This window comes from Zeugodacus cucurbitae, chromosome 5 (genome assembly GCF_028554725.1).
Source record: "Zeugodacus cucurbitae isolate PBARC_wt_2022May chromosome 5, idZeuCucr1.2, whole genome shotgun sequence".
Lineage (NCBI taxonomy): Eukaryota > Metazoa > Arthropoda > Insecta > Diptera > Tephritidae > Zeugodacus > Zeugodacus cucurbitae.
In genome coordinates, this window is record NC_071670.1 from 62012183 (window position 1) to 62038361 (window position 26179).

At 34.7% G+C, this 26179-nt stretch overlaps 3 protein-coding genes and 1 long non-coding RNA gene across 5 annotated transcripts; 1 reads left to right on the forward strand and 3 right to left on the reverse strand.

Annotated features, from left to right (window-relative positions):
- Positions 1 to 1528: 1528 nt before the first annotated feature.
- On the reverse strand, positions 1529 to 5319 carry LOC105208892 (synaptic vesicle glycoprotein 2B). Its single transcript, XM_011178977.3, has 7 exons — positions 5074 to 5319; positions 4296 to 4620; positions 3124 to 3496; positions 2735 to 3052; positions 2530 to 2665; positions 2312 to 2468; positions 1529 to 1895 (listed from the first exon to the last, which is right to left on the reverse strand). The coding sequence occupies exons 1-7, from the start codon at positions 5129 to 5131 to the stop codon at positions 1688 to 1690; spliced, it is 1575 nt and encodes a 524-aa protein (XP_011177279.2). The 5' UTR covers positions 5132 to 5319; the 3' UTR covers positions 1529 to 1687.
- Positions 3473 to 23018, forward strand: LOC128922316 (uncharacterized). Of its 2 annotated transcripts, none has more exons than XR_008471544.1 (4): positions 3473 to 3962; positions 20459 to 21659; positions 21727 to 22108; positions 22877 to 23018. It is a non-coding gene; the product is annotated as an uncharacterized LOC128922316 (long non-coding RNA). The 2 variants fall into 2 exon arrangements; XR_008471543.1 differs by lacking the exon at positions 3473 to 3962 and adding an exon at positions 4001 to 4131.
- LOC105208893 (synaptic vesicle glycoprotein 2B-like) lies at positions 10448 to 15363 on the reverse strand. The gene is made up of 7 exons (XM_011178978.3): positions 15115 to 15363; positions 12608 to 12932; positions 11686 to 12058; positions 11297 to 11614; positions 11098 to 11233; positions 10885 to 11041; positions 10448 to 10706 (listed from the first exon to the last, which is right to left on the reverse strand). The coding sequence occupies exons 1-7, from the start codon at positions 15170 to 15172 to the stop codon at positions 10499 to 10501; spliced, it is 1575 nt and encodes a 524-aa protein (XP_011177280.2). The 5' UTR covers positions 15173 to 15363; the 3' UTR covers positions 10448 to 10498.
- On the reverse strand, positions 20365 to 24348 carry LOC105208894 (synaptic vesicle glycoprotein 2B). Its single transcript, XM_011178979.3, has 7 exons — positions 24104 to 24348; positions 22875 to 23199; positions 21733 to 22105; positions 21350 to 21667; positions 21151 to 21286; positions 20934 to 21090; positions 20365 to 20671 (listed from the first exon to the last, which is right to left on the reverse strand). The coding sequence occupies exons 1-7, from the start codon at positions 24159 to 24161 to the stop codon at positions 20464 to 20466; spliced, it is 1575 nt and encodes a 524-aa protein (XP_011177281.2). The 5' UTR covers positions 24162 to 24348; the 3' UTR covers positions 20365 to 20463.
- Between the last annotated feature and the right edge of the window lie 1831 nt (positions 24349 to 26179).

The window sequence follows — 26179 nt, forward strand, 5'->3', positions numbered from 1 at the left end:
TGAAAAACCATAAAAAATTAGTTAAATTTTAAACAAAAGTTCTCTGATTATTTTTTTTTTGTATTAATAAATTTTTGACGGCCATCTAAAGTGTGAACCGTTATTTTCGACTAAAATTTCCGCCATATTCAGGGTGGGAAACACCCTTAATGTTAAAAAAAATTTTACTAAACGTAGGGGGGAGGTTTTTTATATAAAGAAAATGTGTACCAAGTTTGATCGGTCGAGTAGTTTTCAAATGGCAGTGAACACGGACTTCAAAAATGTAGTTTTGAGAAAAACGCGTTTAAAGCCGTAGCGGTTAGAGTTAGATCGTTAAAGGCTCCGAGACTAATTAAACAATAACTTCAAGAATATTGCTTAGATCGGATTAAAATTTTGAGAACATATTCTTGAAATGTTTAACAATGAGATAAAACAAAAAATTCGAAAAAAAAAATTTCGAAAGTGAAAACCCAAACCCCTCCCTTAATTGGAGACATGTTAGAGCTATGGGTGTATCACTGCTGGCGGTTATACCCAATGAAGTAGTGGCCCTCCAAACTTTCTTCAAAAATATGTGTTATTTCCAACGTCTCATCGCTTTCGGTTAATCCGACCACTCACCTGGTGGTTCAGCTGATTACTGAACTGCATCGAATTTGCAACAGCTTCTTCTGTTCTGCCAAATAGACGTTCTTATTTCGTTTTTAAATGATTACCACAACGTGCGAATAGCTGAAAGGAAAGCTCTAAAAGTAGAAGCTTCTTAAATAGAGGTAACACCCTTATCTATAACTCAACATTCCAATAATCAATTAGGAGTACGAAATCTGTTTAATTATATTATAGAACCATGTAACATTTCACTTTGTTGCTATCCAATATCAAATTCACGAAGCTCCATATGAATTGAGGCGTGGCCAAAGCAAATATGGTGACTATGTTTACTATTTATTTTTTTAAATAAAAGTGTAAACAATTGATGGTTAGAGATCTACACACTCAAGTGATTCGACTACAATCCAGATAAGATATACCCTTTGACACGATGTCTTTTACTTTCATTGAAATTTATTTTTAGCGGAGAAGATCGCCTGTTTATTTATGCAAATGCTGATTTACATAAGTTATAATATGCTTTGGCTTAGCAATAGTTAAAGGTAACAATATTTTTTATCTTTTTTTGCGAATTATTTATACACGTGCTAGATTTAAAGAAGTCTGTGTTGTTTCCCAAAGAATATGGTACACACTAGATTAGTTTAGAGATACCATGTTTTTCTTTTGAAGCCTAACAATATCAAATAATAATTTAAAGCTATTTAAAACCTAGACACAAATCAAAGAGGTGGTTGCGCTGTTTTGCTATTACGTTGCTCTCTAGTAGGCTGGTAGATCTGTTCTCTTCAAGCGGATTTCTTTACAGGAGTTTACCAAGCCATTGAACAATGTGTTTAGAGATAACCGTATATAAATTTGAACTTCCAATTTACCTCGGATTTATTTTTTTATTTGAGTCTCAGGCTCGACCCTGATGGAAATAACTGTTGCAACAAATTCTTTAACTTGGGAAAATATAAAAAAATTTATTATACATCCTTACTTAATATAATGTTACATATTTACAAAGTAAATGTTTAACAAACTAATTTTTACTGTTTCTTAGATTAATTTAATTTTATTTAAACAAATATTAATAATTAAGCTATGAAGTATTCTCCAGATCTTTTGGTTTAGCAACAGCCTGTTTTGCACTTGGCAAAAGGAAACCTAAAGCGCCCGCAATAATTAGTGCAACCGCTGGACTATAAAGCGCCATCTCGCAATGTGTTTCAATGAGTAAACCTAAAATGTTAGATCCCGAGACGCTTCCAATACGTCCGATCATAAGAGATATGCAAACGGCCATACCCCTGAAAAAAATTGAAGAATTTGATAGAAATGAGGTGAGACATTGATTCGTTTATTAGAATTCTAAAATGCCGTTCGCTATTCGATTAACGATCAGAGTTGGCTTACCAGAACTTATACACATACTTCTTATAAACAAAAATATTATCTATATTTGCGGAAAAGTTTCTAGCTTCGACGTAATACAACAATTACTTTGTTAGAACCGGAAGATTACGAACTTTAGTCTAGTGGATTATGTTTGAGAAAGGCACCCTGTAGGTAGTTTCCTCTTTCCTTGCTACAATTAACATATTTAATAAGTTTTCTAAACATTTAGACCCAAGTTCTGAAGGCGAGACGAATACTACTAAATAAACCCCGTAATTATCCCTCAACATATAGTAATTGAGTTTTGAGACTTTCTTTTGCTACTTACCTTAAATTTGTTGGGAATATTTCGACAACAATGGCATTGAGCACGGATATGCCACAACCGCAGCAAAGTTGAATGACCAAGAGATAAATGCCCAGCAGGGGAATTTGTATGGTAAAGGCTAATATGCCACAAACCCCACAAACCAAAAGATTTATGACTAAAAAAAATAAATCTTATTATAAAATCAAGTTTACATTGACGACCTAATTGATACTTACAAAGCATGAGTTTACGTCCAACTCTACTAATGAATAACGTAATGATTAGCAGCATAATCACATATATAACTTCTAGGAATATGGTATGCACATAGGTTGATATTTCCAAATGCATCGTGCACGTTTCAGTTGCACTCTGAAAAATGTGTTTTAAATTATTAACGCTTCCGCTATTAACGTTCCGAGACCTCATAATAAAACTTACATCTTCAACTGCGCTTGTTAGATTTCCCGATTGTACGAATTTGATAATCTCACAAATGCGTTTCGTTTCGGTAAACTTCTCGGTATATTGTGTTATGGTATTTAGAATATACGGGAACCACATGTATACGCCATGAGCGCTAAAGAATATTATATATAATATTAGACTAGACAGTACGGTTTTCCTTAGATGTTCGCGCATGAAAAGTGGCGCTGTTTGTTGCCACATAGACTGCAAAATGGATGCGAAGAGATTCTTCTTTTCTAAACCTTTCACTTTGCCCATTGGTGTGTCGGCGTCCGGCAGTAAGGTAGTAACCTACAAATATTATAGAGAAATTGTAAGCATACCGACACTTTTATTGTTTAGAAACATTTTGAAATACATACCGTGTATACGCTGTTAGGATCCTTGCTCCCAAGATTTATTCTATGAATACGCTTTAATACTTTTATAGCTTCTTCTGGCTTTCCGGCAGATAATAAATACTTCGGGCTCTCCGGCAAGAAAAACAGAATCAAACCACAAATAAATCCGGGCACACCGCAGGCCAGGAAGTACGAACGCCATGGCTTGAAAACTATATTAATATATGGCACGTAAACTTTAAACTCTTGATTGATGAATATCCATGCGATGACAGGCAAAAATATTGAAACGGCCGCACTTATGACACTACCGCCTAGTATAGCGCAACTGCGATCTTTTTGACAATGGAACTCTCCGACGTAAGCGAAAATCGTAGCGGAACAAGCGGAGAGACTTTTAACAGAATTGTAAAAATTATTATTTTATATTTGCATATACATATCTTTAACTAATAATGTACAATATTTCATTATTTTTAGGATATTAAGAGGTTTTCTGATTTCTTGTAGCTTTTACTATTATTAGTGGTCTTTGAAGCGTTAGTTCTTGAACACTGAACCTCGAGAACAACTGTTAGGGATCGCTTTGATTGGCAAAATTAAAAGACATCTCTCATATTTAAATCAACTATACGGGCTGTCTATTACCTGATCGAGAGACCCTTGGGTTTAATTCCAATTACTGTCAATGTCTCAAGACATTTCATTTAAATATTCTCAAATTATTGGTATCAAAATGACACTACCTTCGGTGTTTTTGTTTACAAAGGAATAAAGTGAATTGTTGGTTTAGTCAAGCAATACTCCACAATATTCATCGGCTCCAGACAATGGTCCGGTTTATTCAGTTTGAGATTTGGGTAATAAATTGAAACAATTATGCTATGGACTAATAATATTTGCTATAAATTAGTGCGGGAACTTTTGTGAACATTCTAGGATTAAAACATTTACAATTTAAAATGAAAAATTTCATATCAGGAATAAAGGGGTTCGTGCTCACATCCGCTAATACAATACATTGGCAAGGTAATCTAATAAGAGGCGCTTTACACCATTCACAGATAGTTAAGTAAGACTAAGGCTAACTATTTCTTTGGGTGATATTTTGCTACTTATACCTTCTTGGAGAGTAACCACCAGTGTTAAAACCATGCCTCTTACAACTCAATCGTTTAATTTACAATACTTACAGTATGCCATTTAGAAAGCGTAGCAAAGCGAAGGTCAGGAAATTTGGCGATAAACTCGAGAAGGCAGTAATGACAAATCCCAGAATTAATGCCGGTTGCATTGTCCGTTTGCGACCTTGGGTATCGGCTAGAAATCCCCAAAAGTGTGAACTCGCAATGACGCCGACAAAAGAAACAGCGCCTAGTATGCCTTGTTGCCTGTGCGATAGATTCAGATCACATTCTAAGACGGGCAGGGCAAAGCTAACGCCCACCGCTTCGAGATATACAGTGTTGATCACGAAACCGGTATATATCATTAAGAGTATATTAAATTTGCCAAAACCTATGGGAAGACAACATGTTTTTTCATAATTTATTTAAATTACATATGTATATACAATTATGAGTGCAGAAATTTGGAGGACATTCTAAATTACTCAGAAATAGACTTAAAGTCAACCTTCAACATAGCCTCCCCCTTTTCAGAAAAATCATATACCGGAATTCCCTACCGGCTACCGGATCACTGCAGTGTCTTCCATGTGCAGATTACGGCAATTAAAGAAAGCATTCTCGTTCTATCAAATAGAGTGTTATCTAGATTCCGACAGATTATTTGGCCTTGGCAACGGCATCGGTCATATTTGTCCGATTCTTTCTACTTCTGAGATCCTTTTATAATACTTTCGTCGAATGAACCTTTTATATTCTTTTCAAAAATCGTAAATAAAGTTTTTATACTTGGGGATGTCTTGTGACAAGTATTATTTTTTTATATGTTGCAAGCATTTCTCACCCGTCCTTGCGAGCGCCTCATCTATCACCACCGTATCCTCTTTATTGTCTCTCGACATTTTGTTGCTTAAGTCACTACTAGGAGCTACGCGATTTTGAAAAAAAATATCCGAAATGCTACACTCTGTCTACGTTCTACGCTGTTCGCACTACGAATTCACTTAAGGATAGCTCAAAAATTCACTTTATCAACCGAATTTAGTTGTTCAACTCCATCGTTAACTGACAACAAATGCCAATGGAGAAACCCCCACGGTTTTATTTATATACATATCTCAAATAAGGTATGAGTTTAGGCAGAAAACACGGAGATAATTCTTGGGCAAATAACTGTTAATATGCTTCTGGTGTTTGTCTGTATGTATGCGTGTGTGCGTATGATGATTTGCTCACAAATTTGACTGATTATTTTAAGGAAAAGTTTTCTAAATACAATAATATTTATAATATTCAGATGTTTGTATATATATACACTGCGCGTCATCAGGATAGCGCCTCCCCAAGTATGCCCAATATTATACATAGTATTTGGGTTAGAGCTAACATTTTTTTTCTAAAATACTTTAAACAATTTGCCTCAAAATAAGCTAGAAAAGGACACAATACGATTCATTATAAAATTTTAATGAGTTAAAAACCAAAACAGTACAAAAATTTGCAAACGAAAATTGCGTCATCAGGATATCGCCTCCTACGCAAACTTCATTTTTTTTCGTTTATTTCATATGAAAAATTAAACTTAACATTTTTAATTTATAATTAGAATATGTTTAACTGAAATTAATAATGGGCGGTGCCATCTTTGTTGACAGAAAGTATTCTCTTTGTTGACAGAGAGAACCCTATAGTTTTTTAATAAAATCTAGTGTAACCAAACACGTCCTATGTCGTCGATTAGTTCCGCTTTGGTGGTATATTGCTTTCCACTCTCATATACCTTTCTAATCAACCATCCCCAGACGTTATCTATAATATTTAGATTTGGGGAGTAGGCGGTCACTCCAGAACATCGACTTTTTGGCTTTGTAGCCAACTTTTTCTGACCGGACAAGCTGAATTTAGGCATTGTTGTGCCTTGAATTTCATTCTAGATTCTAGATTGCCAAAAATATTTAAAAAAGCTGGAAATCCACTTTTTCGAATTCGGTTATATTGCATTCCTGTTTGGCGTTAAAAACTACAATTCGCGGGTATCATAATATGATATGGCTCCATGTTCGAACAATAATTAGACGAATTTCTTTTCGCAACTTATGAAGAGGTATTTTTCTTTAGTTTCTGCCATTTAAACGCTCAGGTTCCTTAACCACTCTTTTAGTAGTTGATTTGATTAATTTAATATTATTTTTCGTAATAATTTGAAGCTTCCCTGAGTATACACCGCCCGCCTGCTTCCATTAATCGACGATTATTGGCACATTTGAAGCTCTTTCGAAATTTTCTTTATTTCGAAGAAAATTGAAAATCTTTTCTGCAAAAACAGTCCACATGAACCATTTCGATAATGGATTTTTCCTCCACAGATAAAACAAGTCTTCTTCCCAAATTGTACAACAATTTAAAAAATACTGAACAATTAAGCATCCTGATGACACAATTTTCGTTTGCAAATTTTTGTAATGTTTTGATTCTTATAACATTAAAATTTTCTAGCTTATTTTGAGGCAAATTGTGGCTCCAATCCATATACTTAAATATTTGGTACCGACCAAGCATGCTTAGGGGGCGCTATCCTGATGACGCACAGTGCATATTTACTTATACAGTACGAGACTAAACTGTGCATGAATATAGTAATATCTGGTAATCTGAATGTTAATATAATACCATCTCTACACATCTTCTGTGAAGAAGAATATGATAGAAGAAATAAAGAATGGTGTTTCCTATGAAAAAATTATAAGAAAATACCGAATATCCCTTGAATGCATCCATTAGATCAAAATACAATGTAATTATTTATTCCCCCAAAAGAAGGGTCGTCATCTTCGTCAATAGCAAGAATAGCCAAGCGTCTAATCTCTCCAGATGCTACAGGCACCGCCGTGGAGACTAATAAAGTTGATAAGGGTAGATGTCTGACACTAGACGATACGAAAATTGCGAAAAAACGACGGCATGATGGCCAGAGCGATAACAAAGAAGCAATTTTTATGTAAAGAACTTCGTGAGACCTGTTTAAAATTCGCTAAAAATAATGAACATTTTACTGTTGATAACTGGGTAAATTCATTTGATCCAATAAGCTTAAAATGAACTGCATAGAGTCAGAAGGATATATGTTTAGGGACGTGTATCGCTAAGAGAATTGGTCTTCTAAATCGCAACATATGTATGTCATAAAATGATATTTGGTGGATTATCACTCATGGCGTGGGGCTGTGAGCAAGGTGTACTTGGTATATGCATGCAAATATTACAATTCCCGAGTCCTCATATCTTCCAAGTTTTGAAATATTTAAATTTTGAATTTTTTGGGTTTTTGTGAATAGTTTAGTCCCTTACTGTATATACATACATAGACAAAACCAGTTCCATTGTCCGAGATAGGTAAAGCTAGGGAATTAAATTAAATCAGCTGCAATACTATTTATATAAAAAAATATATAGTTGTGTTAAAATAGTACAGTTATATAGTGTACAGAACTAAGTTATTTGTGGTCCACACAAATAATAAATTATCCCGTTAGACTAATATTTTTGTAGTGACGACAGTGATATACATATGTCAACGTAAATATGTCTGTGTAGAATATATATATTTAAATGTGACGTCTCGTATAAATCTTTTTGAGAGTATGCATTTTGATTAAATACTCGTATTTTGCCTTTTATACCATTATATAAATAGTTTCAGAGAGCGCCGCCATCTTCCCAGCCGTCATGCTAGCTTGATTTGAATATCAACTTTTTTTTTTTGAACTTTTGACTTTGAATGGTTGTTTGTTCGATTCGTCAATCTCCAAAGTTTGACAAAATCTAAGATCTAATCTCCAAAAGTTGTGATCCTAGAATCTTTGCCATACAAATATTTGAATATATTGAGGGCCTACGTTACTTCTATAGTCTTAACTAAACTAACAATTTTTAATTCATAAATGTAAAAATAGATTTATGCTTAAATTGCCGACCCAAAATACTTGGGTGGTATAAATACATATGTATATAAGGGCGGTTCGATAAGTGCTCCGATCACCATCAGCCGATGGTGCTAAAGAAAACCTGCAAAAGTATTAAGTTATTCTAAAAACGCAGCAACCATCATCATCAATCATGAAACCTCGTGGATTCTGTCCTGCTTGAAATATTCGACATGAGAAAGCTGTTGGCGCGATATGTGTCGCTTCAACCAAAAGAAATTTTGTTATTCTTATGTGCCATAAGTACTTGTCGAACCACCATTTTCATGTTTTCTTTAGAAGATGGTTTATCTTAATCTAAATGCTAAGGTTATAAACAGAAGCACTTGGCGGCAAGTAAATACTGCTGCGGATCAGAAAGGCTTAATTAAAAGAAGGCGTTATTAATCGAAATGGCTGATAAGACAGAATAGTCATGACAAAAATAGACATTTAAATTCTATAAAAGCCTCAACAGTAGTATTATTATTTATCATTGCCAGAAGAGCAGGAAAAAGAGCACAAAAAAAAAAAAAAGAAATGGACACAAACATAGAATTATCACAAAAAGTAATTATAATAATAAATCCTAAATTCGTAATCTTGAAGTATTTACATCAAGTCTGTTGTTGTCGTTGTTTACGTTTTAGAATAGTGAATGTGTAAAAAAGTGTGTTCACTTTTGGATTTATATTTTATATAGCATACATTGAGGCGCTCTTCTTCCAATAAAAAGTCTATTATTATGTAACGAGACACACCTTTAAAGTAGTTCTTAATGGATTTTACGCTATCCTCTATTGTCCTTAACAACGGCACTGTGCTTGTTGCACTTCCGTTTGTCTGCACAACAATTGTAGTCTTCCATCTTTATTATAATTTTATATTTATTTATTGGAGACTTGTTGGAGCTATCAGTATATGACTGCTGACATGTATACCGATAGAAGTAGTGGTGACATCTGCGTCCTCCAAACATTTTTCTAAAATAAGTGATACTTCTAGCGTCTTATCGCTTCAAATTCGCAACAGCTGTTTATTAACTCCTTCTCCTATTATTTTGGAAATATCCCTCCGAAAAACATCGAAACTTAAAGGTTTTATCTCGACCTTTGTCATAAGCAGGATATTTTTCCATTTCAGAAATTACAATTTCAAACTGTTTCTGATTCGTAATTTTCAATATCTGCGATAGTTTCTATCTCGCTCTCGTTAAAATAGATGTCCTTATTTCGTTTTCAACCGATAACGACAAGGGGAATAGGGCCAAATAGTTAAAAGGAAAGCTGTTAAAAGAACTTCTTTATAGAGGTAACACCCTTATCTGTAACTCATAGATTTTTTAAACAATGAACTAATTATTCCAATAATAAAGTAGGAGTACGAAAACTGTTTAATTATATTATAGAACCGTATAAAATTCTACTTTGTTGCTGTCTAATTCACGAAGCGAGATATGAACCGAGACGTTGTTTAAGTAAATATGATGACTATGTTTACCAAATTAGTTTAACGTGCACTTTTGTCTTTTTTAAATAAAAGTGTAAACAATTGTTGGTTAGGAAAACTCAAGTGATTCGACTACCCTCAAGATAAGATACCATTTGACACGATTATGCCAAGTGTCCCTTGTTTTCATTGAAATTAATTTTTCGCTGAGATGATAGCTGGTTTACATTAGTTATACATTTTCTCTGTTGTTTCCCAAATAATTAGTACACATTAGATTGGCTTACAGATAAACTTTTTTCTTTTTTATTTACATTTATATTTCTTTTATTTATTGAATCTTGCTCCTGCTTAGGCTCCAAAAGCATGAGCAAAAAAAAAAAAATTGAAAACTATTTAAAAGCTGAACACGCTCAAAGAAGTGGCTGATCTGTTAGTCCTACGTTGCTCTTTAGTAGACTGGTAGATGCTTTCTTTTAAAACTTCGTATCTAGAGATATTATAATGTAATATCTGTGAAAACTTTTTGTGAGGTTTTTCTTAACTTTAAAATAATTATGTCCTGGTAGTCAAACCACCACTTAGCCACCTAGCTTCTAAGTTATTATCCATTACATTGTATTCAATTGGGTCCTAGATAGTCTATTATTTGACTCCAAGGCTCGGTTCTGATGGAAATAACTTTTACAACAAAACTTTAACTAGGAAGAATATAAGGTATCCTTACTTAAATCTTAAATATTTATACAGTTAATGTTTTACAAAATTATTTTTACTGTTTCTTAAGTTAATTTATATTTTATTTCAAACAAAATTTGTTTTTTTTTTCGTGAAAAAACGACTGAATTAATAAGTAAGCTATGAAGTATTTTCTAGATCTTTTGGTTTAGCAACAGCCTGTTTTGCACTTGGCAAAAGGAATCCTAAAGCGCCCGCAATAATTAGTGCAACCGCTGGACTATAAAGCGCCATCTCGCAATGTGTTTCAATGAGTAAACCCAAAATGTTGGAGCCCGTGACGCTTCCAATACGTCCAATCATAAGAGATATGCAAACGGCCATTCCCCTGAAAGACATTAAAGAATTTAATACAAATATATTCAAATGTGTGTCTACTATTAGAAAAGGGTATATTTCGTTAACTAAAGCTCTAAAATTCCTTCTTTTGAGAATTCGGGAATATTCCCTTACATTTGAGACAATAGTTCTGCAGTCAAACTAATTAGTAGCCTTCTGTTACTTACCTTAAATTTGTTGGAAATATTTCGACAACAATGGCATTGAGCACGGATTTGCCACAACCGCAGCAAAGTTGAATGACCAAGAAATAAATGGCCATCAGGGGAATTTGTATGGTAAAGGCCAATATGCCACAAGCTCCACAAATAAACATGCTTATGACTACAAAAAAAAAATTAATAATTCACATTAACACTGTTATCATTATTGGTACTTACAAAGCATGGGTTTACGTCCGATTTTATTAATGAAAAACATAATGAGCAGCAATATGGCCACATATATAATTTCTAGGAATATGGTATGCATATAAGTTGATATTTCTAAGTGCATTGTGCACGTTTCAGTTGGACCCTGTAAAAATTTATAAGAAAATATTAATTCATGCTTGTTCCAAGACCTCATAATAGAACTTACATCTTCATCCACGCTTGTAAGATTTCCCGATTGTACGAATTTGATAATATCACAAATGCGTTTCGGTTCGATAAACTTCTCGGTATATTTCATTGTGTTATTAAGAATATACGGGAACCACATGTATACGCCATGGGAGCTAAAGAATATTATAAACAATATCAGACTAGACAGAAAGGTTTTCCTTATGTGTTCGCGCATGAAAAGTGGCGCTGTTTGTTGCCACATTGACTTCATAATGGATACTAGGAGATTCTTCTTTTCTAAACCTTTCACTTTGCCCATTGGTGTGTCGGCGTCCGGCAGTAAGGTAGTAACCTACAAATATTATAGAGAAATTGTAAGCATACCGACACTTTTATTGTTTAGAAACATTTTTAAATACATACCGTGTATGCGCTGTCAGGATCCTTGCTCCCAAGATTTATTCTATGAATACGCTTTAATACTTCTATAGCTTCTTCTGGCTTTCCGGCAGATAGTAGATACTTTGGACTCTCCGGCAAGAAAAACATTATCAAACCACAAATAAATCCGGGTACACCGCAGGCCAAGAAGTACGAACGCCATGGTTTGAAAACTATGTTAATGTATGGCACGTAAACTTCAAATTCTTGGTTGATGAATATCCAGGCGATGACGGGGAAAAATATTGAGACGGCCGCATTTATCAAACCACCGCCTAGTATGGCACGACTGCGATATTTTTGACAATGGAATTCTCCAACATAAGCGAAAATCGTCGCAGAACAAGAGGAGAGGCTGTTAACAGAATTGTAGAAATGTTTAAGTTTAATTAATACAGCAAAATATTTAATTATTTTTTAAGATTTTAGGAATACCGAACCGCGAACGGAAATATGGTATATATCAATCGCATAGATTGAGGATAGTTCGCATAGACAGAAGGTCTAATTCTAATAACGCTTCATGACGTTCAAAGCTTCGTGACGTTTTATTCAATCATTTTCAAATGATTGGTATCAAAATGATGCTATCTCCGATGTTTTGTTAAGATTTCATTCAAATTAGGAAATCAAAATGAAAACGATTACGATGGCTTCGAGGCTTCACACTAAAGTGAGATATAAGAATTATTACTAGCTGCCTTCTACAAGTATATCCACAATTCAGTTCCTGAATCCCATTACGATTTAAAACAAAAAAAAAATTATATTTCAAGGACTAATAACATATTCTTGACATCAGAATTTATAAAATATTATTCACAATCAAAGGAATGAGCTAGAATATCTAACAGTCTGTTTGCGAAAGAAATCAATATATTAGAGTATAAATTACAATACTTACAGTATGCCATTAAAGAATCGGAGCAAAGCGAAGGTGAGAAAACTTGGCGATAAACTTGAGCAGACAGTAACGACAAAGCCTAAAAGTAATGCCGGTTGCATTGTCCGCTTGCGACCTTGTGTATCGGCTAGAAATCCCCAAAAGTGTGAACTGGCAATGACGCCGGCAAATGAAACAGCGCCCAGTAGGCCTTGCTCCTGGTGAGTTAAATTCAGATCACATCCTAAGACGGGCAGGGCAAAGCTAATGCCCACCGCTTCAAGAACCACAACATTGAGCACGAAACCGGAATATAAAATTAAGAGTATGTTAAATTTTCCAAAACCTGTGGGAAGAGAGCAATGATTTTTTATAAAATATTAAACTAAACAAAATTATTTATATTAAAACCTCTATATCGAAAATAGGGAATTCGGTTTACAAGAAGTATATTCTTTTTGGAAAAAATAGATTAAAAATTAATTTTTAACATAAATTAATTGAAATGAAAGCCATCTGTAGGATGTGGATTCAGCCTCAGTGTCATACTAAAATTAAACAAGTAAGGAAGGGCTAAGTTCGGGTGTAACCGAACATTTTATACTCTCGCAATTTATTTATTTAACTTTATTTATATTATATAATACACAATTTGACCCACATATTCGTCATATATATTGTATAAAGTCCATTGAAAGTTGGAAACCATAATATTAGGTAAGAAGCACCGAGGTCCTCGTGTTCGATATATGGGGCCTTAAAAACCTATGGTCCGATTTCGGCGATTTTTAGAATCTGGCTGCCACACTATTAACATAGTATTTGTGGAAAGTTCTGCACCGATATTTTCACTAGTGCTTACTTTATATATTGTAAAGTAAACGATTCAGATTGTCTTCAAAGTTCTGGTATATAGGAAGTAGGCGTGGTTGTGAAGCGATTTGGCCTATTTTCACAACATATCATTGGGATGTAAGGAAACTACCACAAACCAAGTTTCATTGAAGTCGGTCGAGTAGTTCCCGAGGTATGGTTTTTGACCCATAAGTGGGCGACGCCACGCCCATTTTTCATTTTGTAAAAAAAATCTAAGTGCAGCTTCCCTCTGCCATTTCTTATGTGAAATTTAGTGTCTCTGACGTTTTTCGTTAATGAGTTAACCCACTTGTAGTAATTTTCAAGCTAACTTTTGTATGGAAGGTGGGCGTGGTTATGATCCGATTTCTATCATTTTTGGACTGTATTAGGAAGTGGCTAAAAAAACGACTGCAGAAAGTTTGGTTTATATATCTCTATTGGTTTGCGAGATATGTACAAAAAACTTAGTAGGGGGCGGGGCCACGCCCACTTCCCCAAAAAAATTACATCCAAATATAGTGCGATCCTTCATACCAAATTTTATTTCCATAGCTTTATTCATGGTTTAGTTATGGCACTTTATGTGTTTTCGGTTTTCGCCATTTTGTGGGCGTGGCAGTGGTCCGATTTTGCTCATTTTCGAAAGCAACCTTCATATGGTGCCAAGAAATAAGTGTGCCAAGTTTCATCAAGATATCTTAATTTTTACTCAAGTTACAGCTTGCACAGACGGACGGACAGACATTCGGATTTGAACTTCACTCGTCACCCTGATCACTTTGATATATATAACCCTATATCTAACTCGTTTAGTTTTGGGTGTTACAAACAACCGTTATGTGAACAAAACTATAATACTATCTTTAGCAACTTTTGTTGCGAGAGTATGAAAACAATTTTTCATAATTCCGATAAGCTGAGAGCGCATTTCTGCTATTAAAAAGCATTTCAAAGAATTTTGCTATTTTTTAGGAACCACACTGAACATTTTTAGTTCCATTAATTTGTCCTTAAGGCACACACCACAAATAGGCTGAGAAGCTCTGCCACACATCTAACGTATGTTAAAACAAACACTAATTTTGTTTTTGAGGTTATGTTGCACATGTTCACGTTATATGCTTTCACCGAAATATACGCAGAATCTTTTTCATGCATTTTAAAATTTGCACAAGTAATTACACAATGTATTTTTTTTTAAGGAAAGCGTTAAAAAAACTGGAAGAAGTGCTTGAGAAAACTTGATGGAAATGCGAAATTTTTCCTAATTTTTTTTGTAGTTATTTCTCACTTGTTAATTTTGCATAAAAACACTCAGATTTGATTATTTAATAATTCTCTAATGCTTCTCTCACTCTAATCGTCAAAGACCGACTGATAAAAACTGTAAACTCATTGTTTAGTAAATAGAACCGCTCGACACATGACGTCTTTAGCAAGAATACACCGTTATTTAACATTTTGACTAAAAATTTAAGACTAAATGTGTTGTATGCTGTGATACAGTCATCTGATATCATTTTAAAGAAAATGCTTCCGTTGAAGGTTTTTTTATTTTGTTTCAAAAATCAAAATAATAAATTTTGAATTGCTTCGAGATTGAGTATCTTGCAACATTTAATTTCTATTTGAAAATATAGAGTTTACAATAATTAATTCTCAATTCTCACCCGTTCTTGCAAGCGCCTCATCTATAACCACCGTATCTTCTTTATTGTCTCTCGACATTTTGTTGCTTGAGTCACTGTTCGGGGATACGCGATTTTGAAAAAAAAAAAACAAAATTCTACACTTTGCCTAGGTTCTACGCTGTGCGCAGTACGAATTCACTTAAGGATTGCCAGAGATTCACTTTGTCAGCCGTGTTTAGTTGTTCAACCCATTCGTTAACTGCCAGCAAATGCCAATAGAGAGTCCCTCACCGTTTTATTTAAATATCTCAAATACGGTATGGGGTTAGGCTGAAGATGCTGAGATAATTCTTGGGTAAATAACTGTTAACATGCGTCTTGCATGTGTCTGTATGTTTGTGTATACGCATGTGATGGTGTGCTTAAAAATTTGACTGATTACTTAAAGGAAAAATTTTCTAAATACTCTACTTAAGCGGACAAATAAATAAATTGTACAAATGCTTGTAAATACATATGTACGTAGGCAAATTAAGGTCTATCGCCATTTTCCCAGGCACCATTTCAGTCATTCTAGCTCTATTTGATACCAACGCTAGTACTTTTAACGCTTAGTAGTTGCATGTTCGATTCGCCACTCTCCAAAATTTAACAAATATATTAGTATTCCTGTTGCATTAGATTGAGTGAGAGTTTGGACTGACGACAGTTTAACAAAGTTGTCATCCCAGCATCTTCTTCAAGTGAGGACTTTAATATATTGAGGGCCTACGTTACTTCTGTAGTATTAACTAGTTATCATTCCATTGTATCGGTTATGAATTAAAAATAGATTTATGCTTAAATTGCCGAAAGTAGCTTACACAGGCATACACATGCAAAATATACGAAGGCGGTCTGATAAGTATTTATCCTCAGAAGCTTTGGAGAGTTGTCGGTACGATGTATGCCACGTTGGCTCATCCCTGACACAGTAGTTTTTGAACGTCCAAATTAGTAGTACCGATCCAGCTTATTCTTCAGATTTGGACCTGTGCGATTTATTTTTGTAAATTTCATTCAGCGGGTAGAAATCGGAGACGAATGACCAGAAATTCTAAAACATCCTAAAAATTCGCTGTTCTTTTATAGGCTAAGTACTTATCGAACAGCCACTGCTATACACTCTTTGGTTAGTGGTTTATCTTAATCTTAATGCTAATGTTATAAATAGAAGCCCTTGGTCGCAAGTAAATACCGCGGCGGTTCAGAATGGCTTAATTAAAAGAAGGCGTTATTATCTAAGTGCGAAATTCCTCGCGTTGTTTAGAAGTGAAAGTCCACGGTTGGTCGAAATGGCTGACAAGTCCACAGTAAGTGTTGTGCGTAAGCGCGTACAGTTGTGACAAAAATAGAAATGACAAGTAAGAAAGGGCTAGGTTCGGTCGTAACCGAACATTTTATACTCTCGCAATTTATTTATTTAATTTCATTAATATAACACACAATTTGACCCACATATTCATCATATTCATTATATATATGGTATAAAGTCTATTGAAGGTTTGACAACCTTAATATTAAGTATATGGGAGTTAGGTGAAGTTATGACCCGATTTCAGGTATTTTATGCACGGAGACATACATATTATTAAAAGAAAGATATTATCTCCGAATTTCTTCAAAATATCTGAGAGACTTACCTATATTTTCGGTAAAACAAAAATTAAAAACCCTGAGGTTTTATGTTCGATATATGGGGCCTTACAATATTATGGTCCGATTTCGACGATTTTTAGAAGGGCGATGCCACACTATAAATGTAGTATTACTTTATATATTGTAAAGTAAACAATTCAGATCGACTTCAAAGTTGTGGTATATAGGAAGTAGGCGTGGTTCTGAACCGATTTGGCCTATTTTCACAACATATCACTGAGATGCAAGAAAAATATTACGAACCAAATTTCATTGATATTGGTGGAGTAGTTTCGGAGATATGGTTTTTGAACCATAAGTGGGCGGAACCTCGCCTATTTAAAACTTTGTATACCATTTTGAGTACAGCTCTTCTGTACCTTCCTTATAATGAAATTTAAGGTTTCTGTTGGTTTTCCTTACTGAATTAAAGCATTTTTACTAGTTTTCAACATAACCTTTGTATGGGAGGTGGGCGTGGTTATAATTCTTCCATTTTTGGACTATATAAGGAAATTTCTGAAAAAAAAAGATTCCTGAGAGTTTAGTTGATATAGCCAGTAGTTTACGAGATATATACAAAAAACTTAGCGGGGGCCTGGCCACGCCCACTTTCTAAAAAAAATACATACAAATATGTCCCTTCTTAGAACAATACTTTGTACAAAATTTCACTTTCATAGCATAATTTATGGCTTAGTTATAGTTCTTTATGTGTTTTCGGTTATCGCCATTTTGTGGGCGTGGCAGTGGTACGTTGTACGGACGGACGGACAGATAGACATCCGGATTTGAACTTTACTCGTCACCCTGATCACTTTGGAATATATAACCTTATATCTAACTTGTTTAGTTTTGGGACTTACAAACAACCGTTATGTAGACAAAACTATAAAACTCTCTTAGCAACTTTTGTTGCGAGAGTATAAAAATGCTATGAAGATAACCGTAAATGTCTCATATGATAGTAGTAGGCATTAGTGTTTATTGCTTAAGTACCATTGCCATAATCTCGATGCAGTTTGGGTCCCATTTTTGTATTTGCGCATCAGTAGAATTGTGGTGAATAGGAAACCACCTGCTTTCAAAGAGAGCACACAAAAATAATAAAAAACGATGCAAACAAAGACTTATCAAAAAATAAAATAAGAAATCAACAGATTTGGAAATTTTACGCTCAGCTGATAGATGTTTACATTTGGGTCAGTAAGGCTCAACCCACACCGGATTCGTGAAGGCGTATTTTCCTATCTGATACGACAACAGCCCATAGCTTCATATGTGACAACCCACACCGAACAAGCCGAGACAAAAATGTTTTGATTAATCCGGCGTGGGTTGAGCCTTAAACAAGAATCAAACAGGAAAAGTGTAGTGACGTACGAGTTTAACCACTCCAGAAACCATACTAAAAAGAACATAATAGTTGAAAGGAAAGCTCTTAAAAGTGAATATTATTATACTCATAACTTACAACAACAGATAAGATACCATTTGACACGGTGTCTTTCACTTTCATGGAAATTTATTTTTAGCAGAGATGAACGCCTGATTATAACGGGTGATCCTAGTAGAGATACTAACCTTTTTTGAGGTGAGTCGTGAGACGTGTCAGGTTGTCATGTTATTTTTGTTCAGTATGTTTTGGCATTTCCTCATGGAAAGACTTACGCCTGAACAACGTCTAAACGTAAAGTTTAAAGTCTACGTGCACAATCCAACTTCGATTTAGGCCTTGGAGGAAAACGCCAATTACCAGTCGAAATGCTCGAACGAGTAATCGAAAATTGGACTCAAGGGAGACGTAGGCGCGTCTAACATTTAAAGAGATAATCTTTAAAAAATAAATGTGTTCTTTCGAATGATAATAAATATTCCACAAAAAAAATTAATTTTGTGTTTATTTCTATAAAAAGTAGGAAACTGTGTATAAATCTATATTTTACTTTTTGAAAAATTTTATGTTTTAATTAAAACTTCTATAACTCGAAGTTATTTTCTGTAGATTATGGTGATGAAGTTATGGTAGTTCAACTGTATATGTTTTATTTTTATACTCTTGCACTATTTTGTACAGATTATAATAGATTTTGTCCACCTAAAGGCTTATAACACCTGAAACTAAACGAGGTAGACGTATTACTTGAGCCCTGAGGAGGTTGTAAATGGACAAAATCAGATTATTGCTACCCACACAAAATGCCTATACTTAAACTAAGCCACAAAAAAAGATAGTGAGTGTGCAAAGAGTGGCTTGTTCGGATCACAACGACATGTATTGGCACTCAATTTCAATTTCTCACTCACCCACGAGTGCTATACGTAGACATAGCCGGAAGGTGAAGGGCGGCTGGGTATCTAGAGAAGTGTGTGCCTGGGCCTTATAAAATCCTCACGCGCTTCAACTTCATTTTGGTTGGAGGAGGACGAAGTGGATCCATCCCAACATTTCCTTCTAAGCTAATATTTCTTGTATTTCACTTTTTTGAACATTCTCGCGAATTAGCTGATATTTTCGTATAAGTATAAAACCTACGTAGATTTCCATTAGTGTGTTTCCTCTTGTTGGGAACAGCCATAGAATCTAATCTAAGCTAAATTCAACCATAAAAATGAAATTCCGTACAGAGGATCACTATAAGAAAGAGCATCTACGGATACATTTTTTAAGAACAAATTTAGTTATGGTGAATACTGCTAGAAATTTCTAGAAATTATTATAATGATATATTTTAGTATACCTGAGAGCCAACAATAGAAACCGGAATCGTGTTATATGGGCTGGAAGGGACAGTAGACTCTGAACAATACCTCAAGTACGTCTCGTAGCTAATGAGACTCTCTAGCCGCCGAGCGGCTGCTCTTTAAATTGATATAACTCAAAAACTATTTGAGATCTCGATTTGAAATTGAAATTGAAATTGAAATTTTTTGAAACTTCACACTAGGTGCGCTCCTTAAACCACAAACGAAAAACGGCACAAGCACTAAATTTTATAGTGAAGAGGGTACAAGAATGCACCGCACTAACTTCTGCTTTTCATGGCTGCTGTGTATGGCATGTCTTCCTCTTCGCTTGCATTGTCTGTCATCTCGCCACAATTTCGAGGAGCACCGAAGTCGTAAGTTTTCATTCGTAGTGGTCAGAGTGTTTTTATTAATTTGGTGGGGCCAACCAGTTGTTCTAGCTTCAGATGTATTGTGGCCAAATTTTTCCAAATAAAGTCGTCCTTTAGAATACGAAAATTCTAAAAAAAAAAATAAAAATAAAAAAATAAGTAATACCTTCTTCTGGTGGAGCATGTACATTGAGGAATACAATCAATTCTTTTTAAAGTGCTTCGACAAAGTTGTACTTTCTTAAATTTTACACGAGCTCCAATCTTCTAATGAGATAATCACCATGTTCTTAAATTGTACGATGTCCTGGTAGTCAAACCAACAGCCATTGTGGAGGATGAGCTCGAGCTTCTAAGTTACTGCCAATAACTTTTATTCCATAGTGTCCTAGATAATATATCATTTCAGTTAGAGACTCGATCCTGATGGAAATAACTGTTACAACAAATACTTTAACTATGAAAAATATTAAATATTTATTATACATCCTTACTTAAATATAAAATATTTACACAGTAAATGTTCAACAATCTATTTTAATTCAAACACTATTTGTTTCTTTCGTAAAAAACGACTAAATTAATAGGTAAACTATGAAGTATTCTCCAGATCTTTTGGTTTAGCAACAGGCTGTTTTGCACTTGGCAAAAGGAATCCTAAAGCGCCCGCAATAATTAGTGCAGCCGCTGGACTATAAAGCGCCATCTCGCAATGTGTTTCAATGAGTAAACCTAAAGTGTTGGATCCCACGACGCTTCCAATACGTCCGATCATAAGAGATATGCAAACGGCCATACCCCTGAAAGAAATTAAAGAATTTAATACAAATATGTTCAATTGCGTGTCTTCTATTAGATGAAGCGTTTACAAAAATTCTAATATTCCTTCTTTTGAGTATTCGGGAATTATTTCGATAACATTCGAAGCTTCTGACCTTTAATTGTATATAATCTCGGATATAATGAATACCAATACATTTAAGATCTACACCACTTAAAATCGCTGAAATTATCTCTAAACTTGAATGGAAAATGAGTTTTGAGACGCCTTTGGCTATTTACCTTAAATTTGTTGGGAATATTTCAACAACAATGGCATTGAGCACGGATATGCCGCAACCGCAGCAAAGTTGAATGACCAAGAAATAAACGGCCAGCAGGGGAATTTGTATGGTAAAGGCCAATATGCCACAAGCTCCACAAATAAACATGCTTATGACTACAAAAAAGTAATTAATTATTAAATCATATTTACACTGAAGTCCTTATTGGTACTTACAAAGCATGGGTTTACGTCCGATTTTATTAATGAAAAACATAATGAGCAGCAGTATGGTCACATATATTAATTCTAGGAATATGGTATGCATATAAGTTGATATTTCTAAGTGCATTGTGCACGTTTCAGTTGGACCCTGTAAAAATTTATAAGAAAATATTAATTCATGCTTGTTCCAAGACCTCATAATAGAACTTACATCTTCATCCACGCTTGTAAGATTTCCCGATTGTACGAATTTGATAATATCACAAATGCGTTTCGGTTCGATAAACTTCTCGGTATATTTCATTGTGTTATTAAGAATATACGGGAACCACATGTATACCCCATGGGCACTAAAAAATATTATAAACAATATCAGACTAGACAGAAAGGTCTTCCGTAGGTGTTCGCGCATGAAAAGTGGCGCTGTTTGTTGCCACATTGACTTCATAATAGATATTAGAAGATTCTTCTTTTCTAAACCTTTCACTTTGCCCATTGGTGTGTCGGCGTCCGGCAGTAAGGTAGTAACCTACAAATATTAGAGGAAATATAATAATGTTACTTTTATTGTTTAAAAATATTTCTTAGACTTACCGTGTACACGTTGTCAGGATCCTTGTTCCCGATATTTATTCTATGCATACGCTTTAAAACTTCTATAGCTTCTTCAGGATTTCCGGCAGATAGTAGATACTTTGGACTCTCCGGCAAGAAAAACATTATCAAACCACAAATAAATCCGGGCACACCACAGGCCAAGAAGTACGAACGCCATGGCTTGAAAACTATATTAATGTATGGCACATAGATTTCAAATTCTTGATTGATGAATATCCAAGCGATGACGGGGAAAAATATTGAGGCGACCGCACTTATCAAACCACCGCCTAGTATGGCACGACTGCGATCTTTTTGACAATGGAACTCTCCGACGTAAGCGAAAATCGTCGCGGAACAAGCGGAGAGGCTGGTAACAGAATTGTAGAAATTTTTATGTTTAATTAATACTGTAATGTTTTTGATTTCCAGTAACTTTTACTATTATTAGTTGTCCTTGGTATAATACTAGCTTAACTAGGGAACGTTCAGCTTTTAGCCTACCCGGGAAACCGAACAAAAATTATCTACCCTTGTCTAATTCTAATTACGGTCTAAGCTTCATGCCATTTTATTCAAGCATTCTCAAATTACTGGTCTCAAAATGACGCTACCTCCGTTGTTTTTGTTAAGATTTCACTCAAATTATACAAGTATATCCATAATTCAACTCCCGAAACCAATTACGATTTAAAACGGAAAAAATAAAATTAAGAAGATTCGAGTTCACTTCCGCTAATGGCTTGTACTAACTCGCTAATGGCAAAGGTATCCTAAAAAGATATGCTTCATACCAATCATAGATACAGTGATCCCCGCTTAAATGCTCACCCATTTAAGTGCCATTCCCGCTTAAGTGGCCATATTTTGCGGCATTGTTGATTTTTCTCTAAATTTACATATAACATTCCAAAAGATCAAAATATTTGAGAACAACTTGGAAAGTACCTCGATACATCGGTGAGCGGGATTCATTGAGTCTCTCACAAGTCTTACTTGTTAAGAAGGGGCACTTATGCGGGGATTACTGAAGTTAAGTAAGACTAACACTAATTTTTTCTTAGAGCTATATTTTGCGACTAACACTTTCTCTGAGTGGCTAGTATATTATAATATATTATTTAAATTACAATACTTACAGTATGCCATTTAAGAATCTCAAGAAAGCGAATGTCAGAAAATTTGGTGATAAACTTGAGCAGAAAGTAACGACAAATCCCAGAAGCAATGCCGGTTGCATTATCCGCTTGCGACCTTGAGTGTCGGCTAGAAATCCCCAAAAGTGTGAACTCGCAATGACGCCGGCAAAAGAAACAGCACCTAGTATGCCTTGCTCCTGGTGAGATAGATTCAGATCACATCCTAAGACGGGCAGGGCAAAGCTAACGCCCACCGCTTCGAGAATCACAACATTGAGCACGAAGCCGGAATATAAAATTAAGAGTATGTTAAACTTGCCAAAACCTGTGGGAAGGAAGATAGACAGCATTTTTTATTTAATATTAAAACATACAAAAAATGAATGATATACAAAATTATTTATATTAAAATCTCTATCGCAAATAGTGTACTCGGTTGACAAAAATGTTATTCTTTTAGGAAAAATTTTAATAAATTGGATTCAGTCTCAGGGTCTTACTAACATTAAAAAAAAAAATTACTAATATTGAGAAGACACCCAGTGATGAAAAGGCTGCTAATAGAAATTCGCCATTTCCTATGAACCGACTCAAAAAACTTGTAGTTCCATTAATTTGGCGAAAAACCTTAAAGACGCATTCCACAAATAGGCTGAGAAGCTCTGCTAAACATCTAAAGAATGTTAAAACATTAATTTTGTTTTTGAGGCTAAGTTACACATGTTCACATATATTTAAAAATTTGCACGAGGAATTACATAATAGATTGTTTTTAAAAGCAAAAGTTAAAAAAAAAAAACTTAAAAGAAGAAACTTGAACTTAATGGAGATGCCGAAATTTTTCTTAATTTTTTTAATTATTTCACACTTGTTAATGCACAGAAACACTCCGATTTGATTATTTAACAATTCTCTAACGTCTTTCTCACTTTAACTGAAACCGACTGATAAAAAATGCAAATTCATCGTTTAGTAAATTGAACCGCTCAACACATGACGTCTTTAGATAAAATGTGCGGTTATTTAACATTTTAACTAACGTTACGTTGGCTAAATGTGTTGAAACAGTCAGGATCCGATGTCCTTTTAAACCGCTTCTGTTGAAATTTTTTTTTTTATATTTTATTTCAAAAATCGAAAATAAAATTTTTAGTTCCTTCGATGATAGTTTCACATATGCTATTCCATTTTAAAATATAGAGTTAAAATATAGAGCAAGCAATCCTCACCCGTCCTTGCGAGCGCCTCATCTATCACCACCGTATCATCTTTATTGTCTCTCGTCATTTTGTTACTTGAGTCACTGTTTGAAGCTACGCGATTTTGAAAAAAAAATAACCGAAATTCTACACTTTGTCTACGTTCTAGCACGCTTTTCGCAAAATCACTTAAGGACCGCCAAAAAAAAATCACTTTGTCATCCGTGTTTAGTTGTTCAACCCCATCGTTAACAGCCAGCAAATGCCAATGGAGAATCCCCCACGATTTTATTTAAATACCTCAAATAAGGTATGGGGTAAAGCAGAAGATGCTGAGATAATTCTTGTGTAAATAACTGTTAACGTGCTTCTCGTGTGTTTGCCTGTAAGTGTGCGTGTGTGATTAAAAATTTGACTGATTATTTAAAGGAAAAGTTTTCTAAACACTCTTCTTAAGCAGACAAATAAATGTAATTACACCTGATATACTATATTGGTGTTTGTATATGTATATATACATAAGTGTAAGCAAATAAAGTTCTATTGTCGGAGATAGGTAAATCTAGCGAATAAAATTTAATCGGTTGTAATACTATGTATATAAAAGCACATTGAAGAAAGGCGTGTACAGTTATGTTAAAATAGTACAGCTGTACTGTGTACAGACGTAACATATTTGCGGTCCACACAAATAATAAATTCTCGTGTTGGACTCAAATATTTACAATGACGACAGTAAATGTGACGTCTCGTATAAATCTTGTTGAGAATGAGCATTTTAATTAAATATTTTGCATTTTATACCGTTATTCAAATAGTTTCAGAGAGCACCGCCATCTTCCCAGCCGTTATGCTAGATTTATTTGAGTATCCACACTATTACTGTGTACTTTTAATGGTTGTTTGTTCGATTCGCAACTCTCCAAAGTTTGACAGATTTTATATAATCTGTATATTATGATTATACTAGTATTCTTGTCATTTAGTTGCATTATTTCGCGTGTGAGTTTAGACTGGCGACAGTTTAACGATGTTTTCATCTCAGCATCTTTTTTCTTTACAAACAGTTGAATATATTGGGAGCCCACGTTACTTCTCTACTTTTAACCAGTCATCACTCCATTATATTGGTTATGAATTGAAAATAGATACTTGGATAGTATACATACACGAGGGCGTTTCGAAAAGTGCCTAGCATCCACCACCCGATGATGCTACAGAAAACCTGCCAAAAAATGAATATGCCTCAAAAACACCAATCACAAATGATAATGTGGTAAAAGTCAACGATGGGTGTCGAAGAGGTTTTTTCGTCGTTTTGCGAACATCGACAAACCAGAGATCGAGTAACATTCGAACCAATGTACATGGATCTGTAGAAAACGAAGATTGTCGACCGGATAGGTGATAGCTGACCATGATAACGCACCGGCTCACAACACCGATATCGCCGCGTCCAAATTGGTCGAACCGAACTACCATGATCTCCAAGTTTAGCCTCCTAGGCGTTATTCGGACTTTTATAAAGCCGAGTTTTAAGAAGTTAGATCAACGCTGAGGCAAGGGTATCGGAAAAAGAGACTTTGTTGAGAAATAAATTTGATGCTAAGTATTTATCGAACCGCCATTTGCCATAGACTCTTAGATATGTAGGTGGTTTATCTGAATCTTAATGTTAAAGTTATAAATAGAAGCACTTGGCGGCAAGTAAATACCGCTGCGGATCAGAAAGACTTAATTAACAGAAGGCGTTATTTTCTAAGTGCGAAATTCCTCGCGTTGTTTAAATGTGAAAGTCCAGAGTTATCCGAAATGGCTGATAAATCTACGGCAATATAAGTTATGTGCGTAAGAAAAAAAAAAAGATATTAAAATCTCATATCTGTAAAGGGCTCAACTGGCAGTGGTCTCTATTGTATTTGCACCATTGTCAGAAGCTTGGCGAAGTTCACCTTCATATTTTGGCCTCATAATATTCATTGTATGTATTTGCGCATCAGCAGAATTGTGGTGAATAGGAAACCACTTGTACATATGTATGTCATTTATAAATAAAAGTGTAAACAATTGCTGGTTCGAGATCTACACACTCAAGTGATAAGATAC

Excerpts from the sequence above, each read along its gene's own strand:
- LOC105208894 (XM_011178979.3), bottom strand. The coding sequence starts at position 24,161 with ATGACGAGAGACAATAAAGATGATACGGTGGTGATAGATGAGGCGCTC. Across the intron at positions 23,200-24,103 it reads TGAGGCGCTCGCAAGGACGG|GTTTTGGCAAGTTTAACATA; the intron begins GTGAGGATTGCT and ends TCCTTCCCACAG. Across the intron at positions 21,287-21,349 it reads TTACAAGCGTGGATGAAGAT|GGTCCAACTGAAACGTGCAC; the intron begins GTAAGTTCTATT and ends AAATTTTTACAG.
- LOC105208892 (XM_011178977.3), bottom strand. The coding sequence starts at position 5,131 with ATGTCGAGAGACAATAAAGAGGATACGGTGGTGATAGATGAGGCGCTC. Across the intron at positions 3,497-4,295 it reads CGCTTTCTAAATGGCATACT|TCTCTCCGCTTGTTCCGCTA; the intron begins GTAAGTATTGTA and ends TTCTGTTAAAAG. Across the intron at positions 2,666-2,734 it reads TAACAAGCGCAGTTGAAGAT|AGTGCAACTGAAACGTGCAC; the intron begins GTAAGTTTTATT and ends CACATTTTTCAG.
- LOC105208893 (XM_011178978.3), bottom strand. The coding sequence starts at position 15,172 with ATGTCGAGAGACAATAAAGAAGATACGGTGGTTATAGATGAGGCGCTT. Across the intron at positions 11,042-11,097 it reads CGGACGTAAACCCATGCTTT|TCATAAGCATGTTTATTTGT; the intron begins GTAAGTACCAAT and ends TTTTTTTTGTAG. Across the intron at positions 10,707-10,884 it reads ATATTTCCAACAAATTTAAG|GGGAATGGCCGTTTGCATAT; the intron begins GTAAGTAACAGA and ends AATGTCTTTCAG.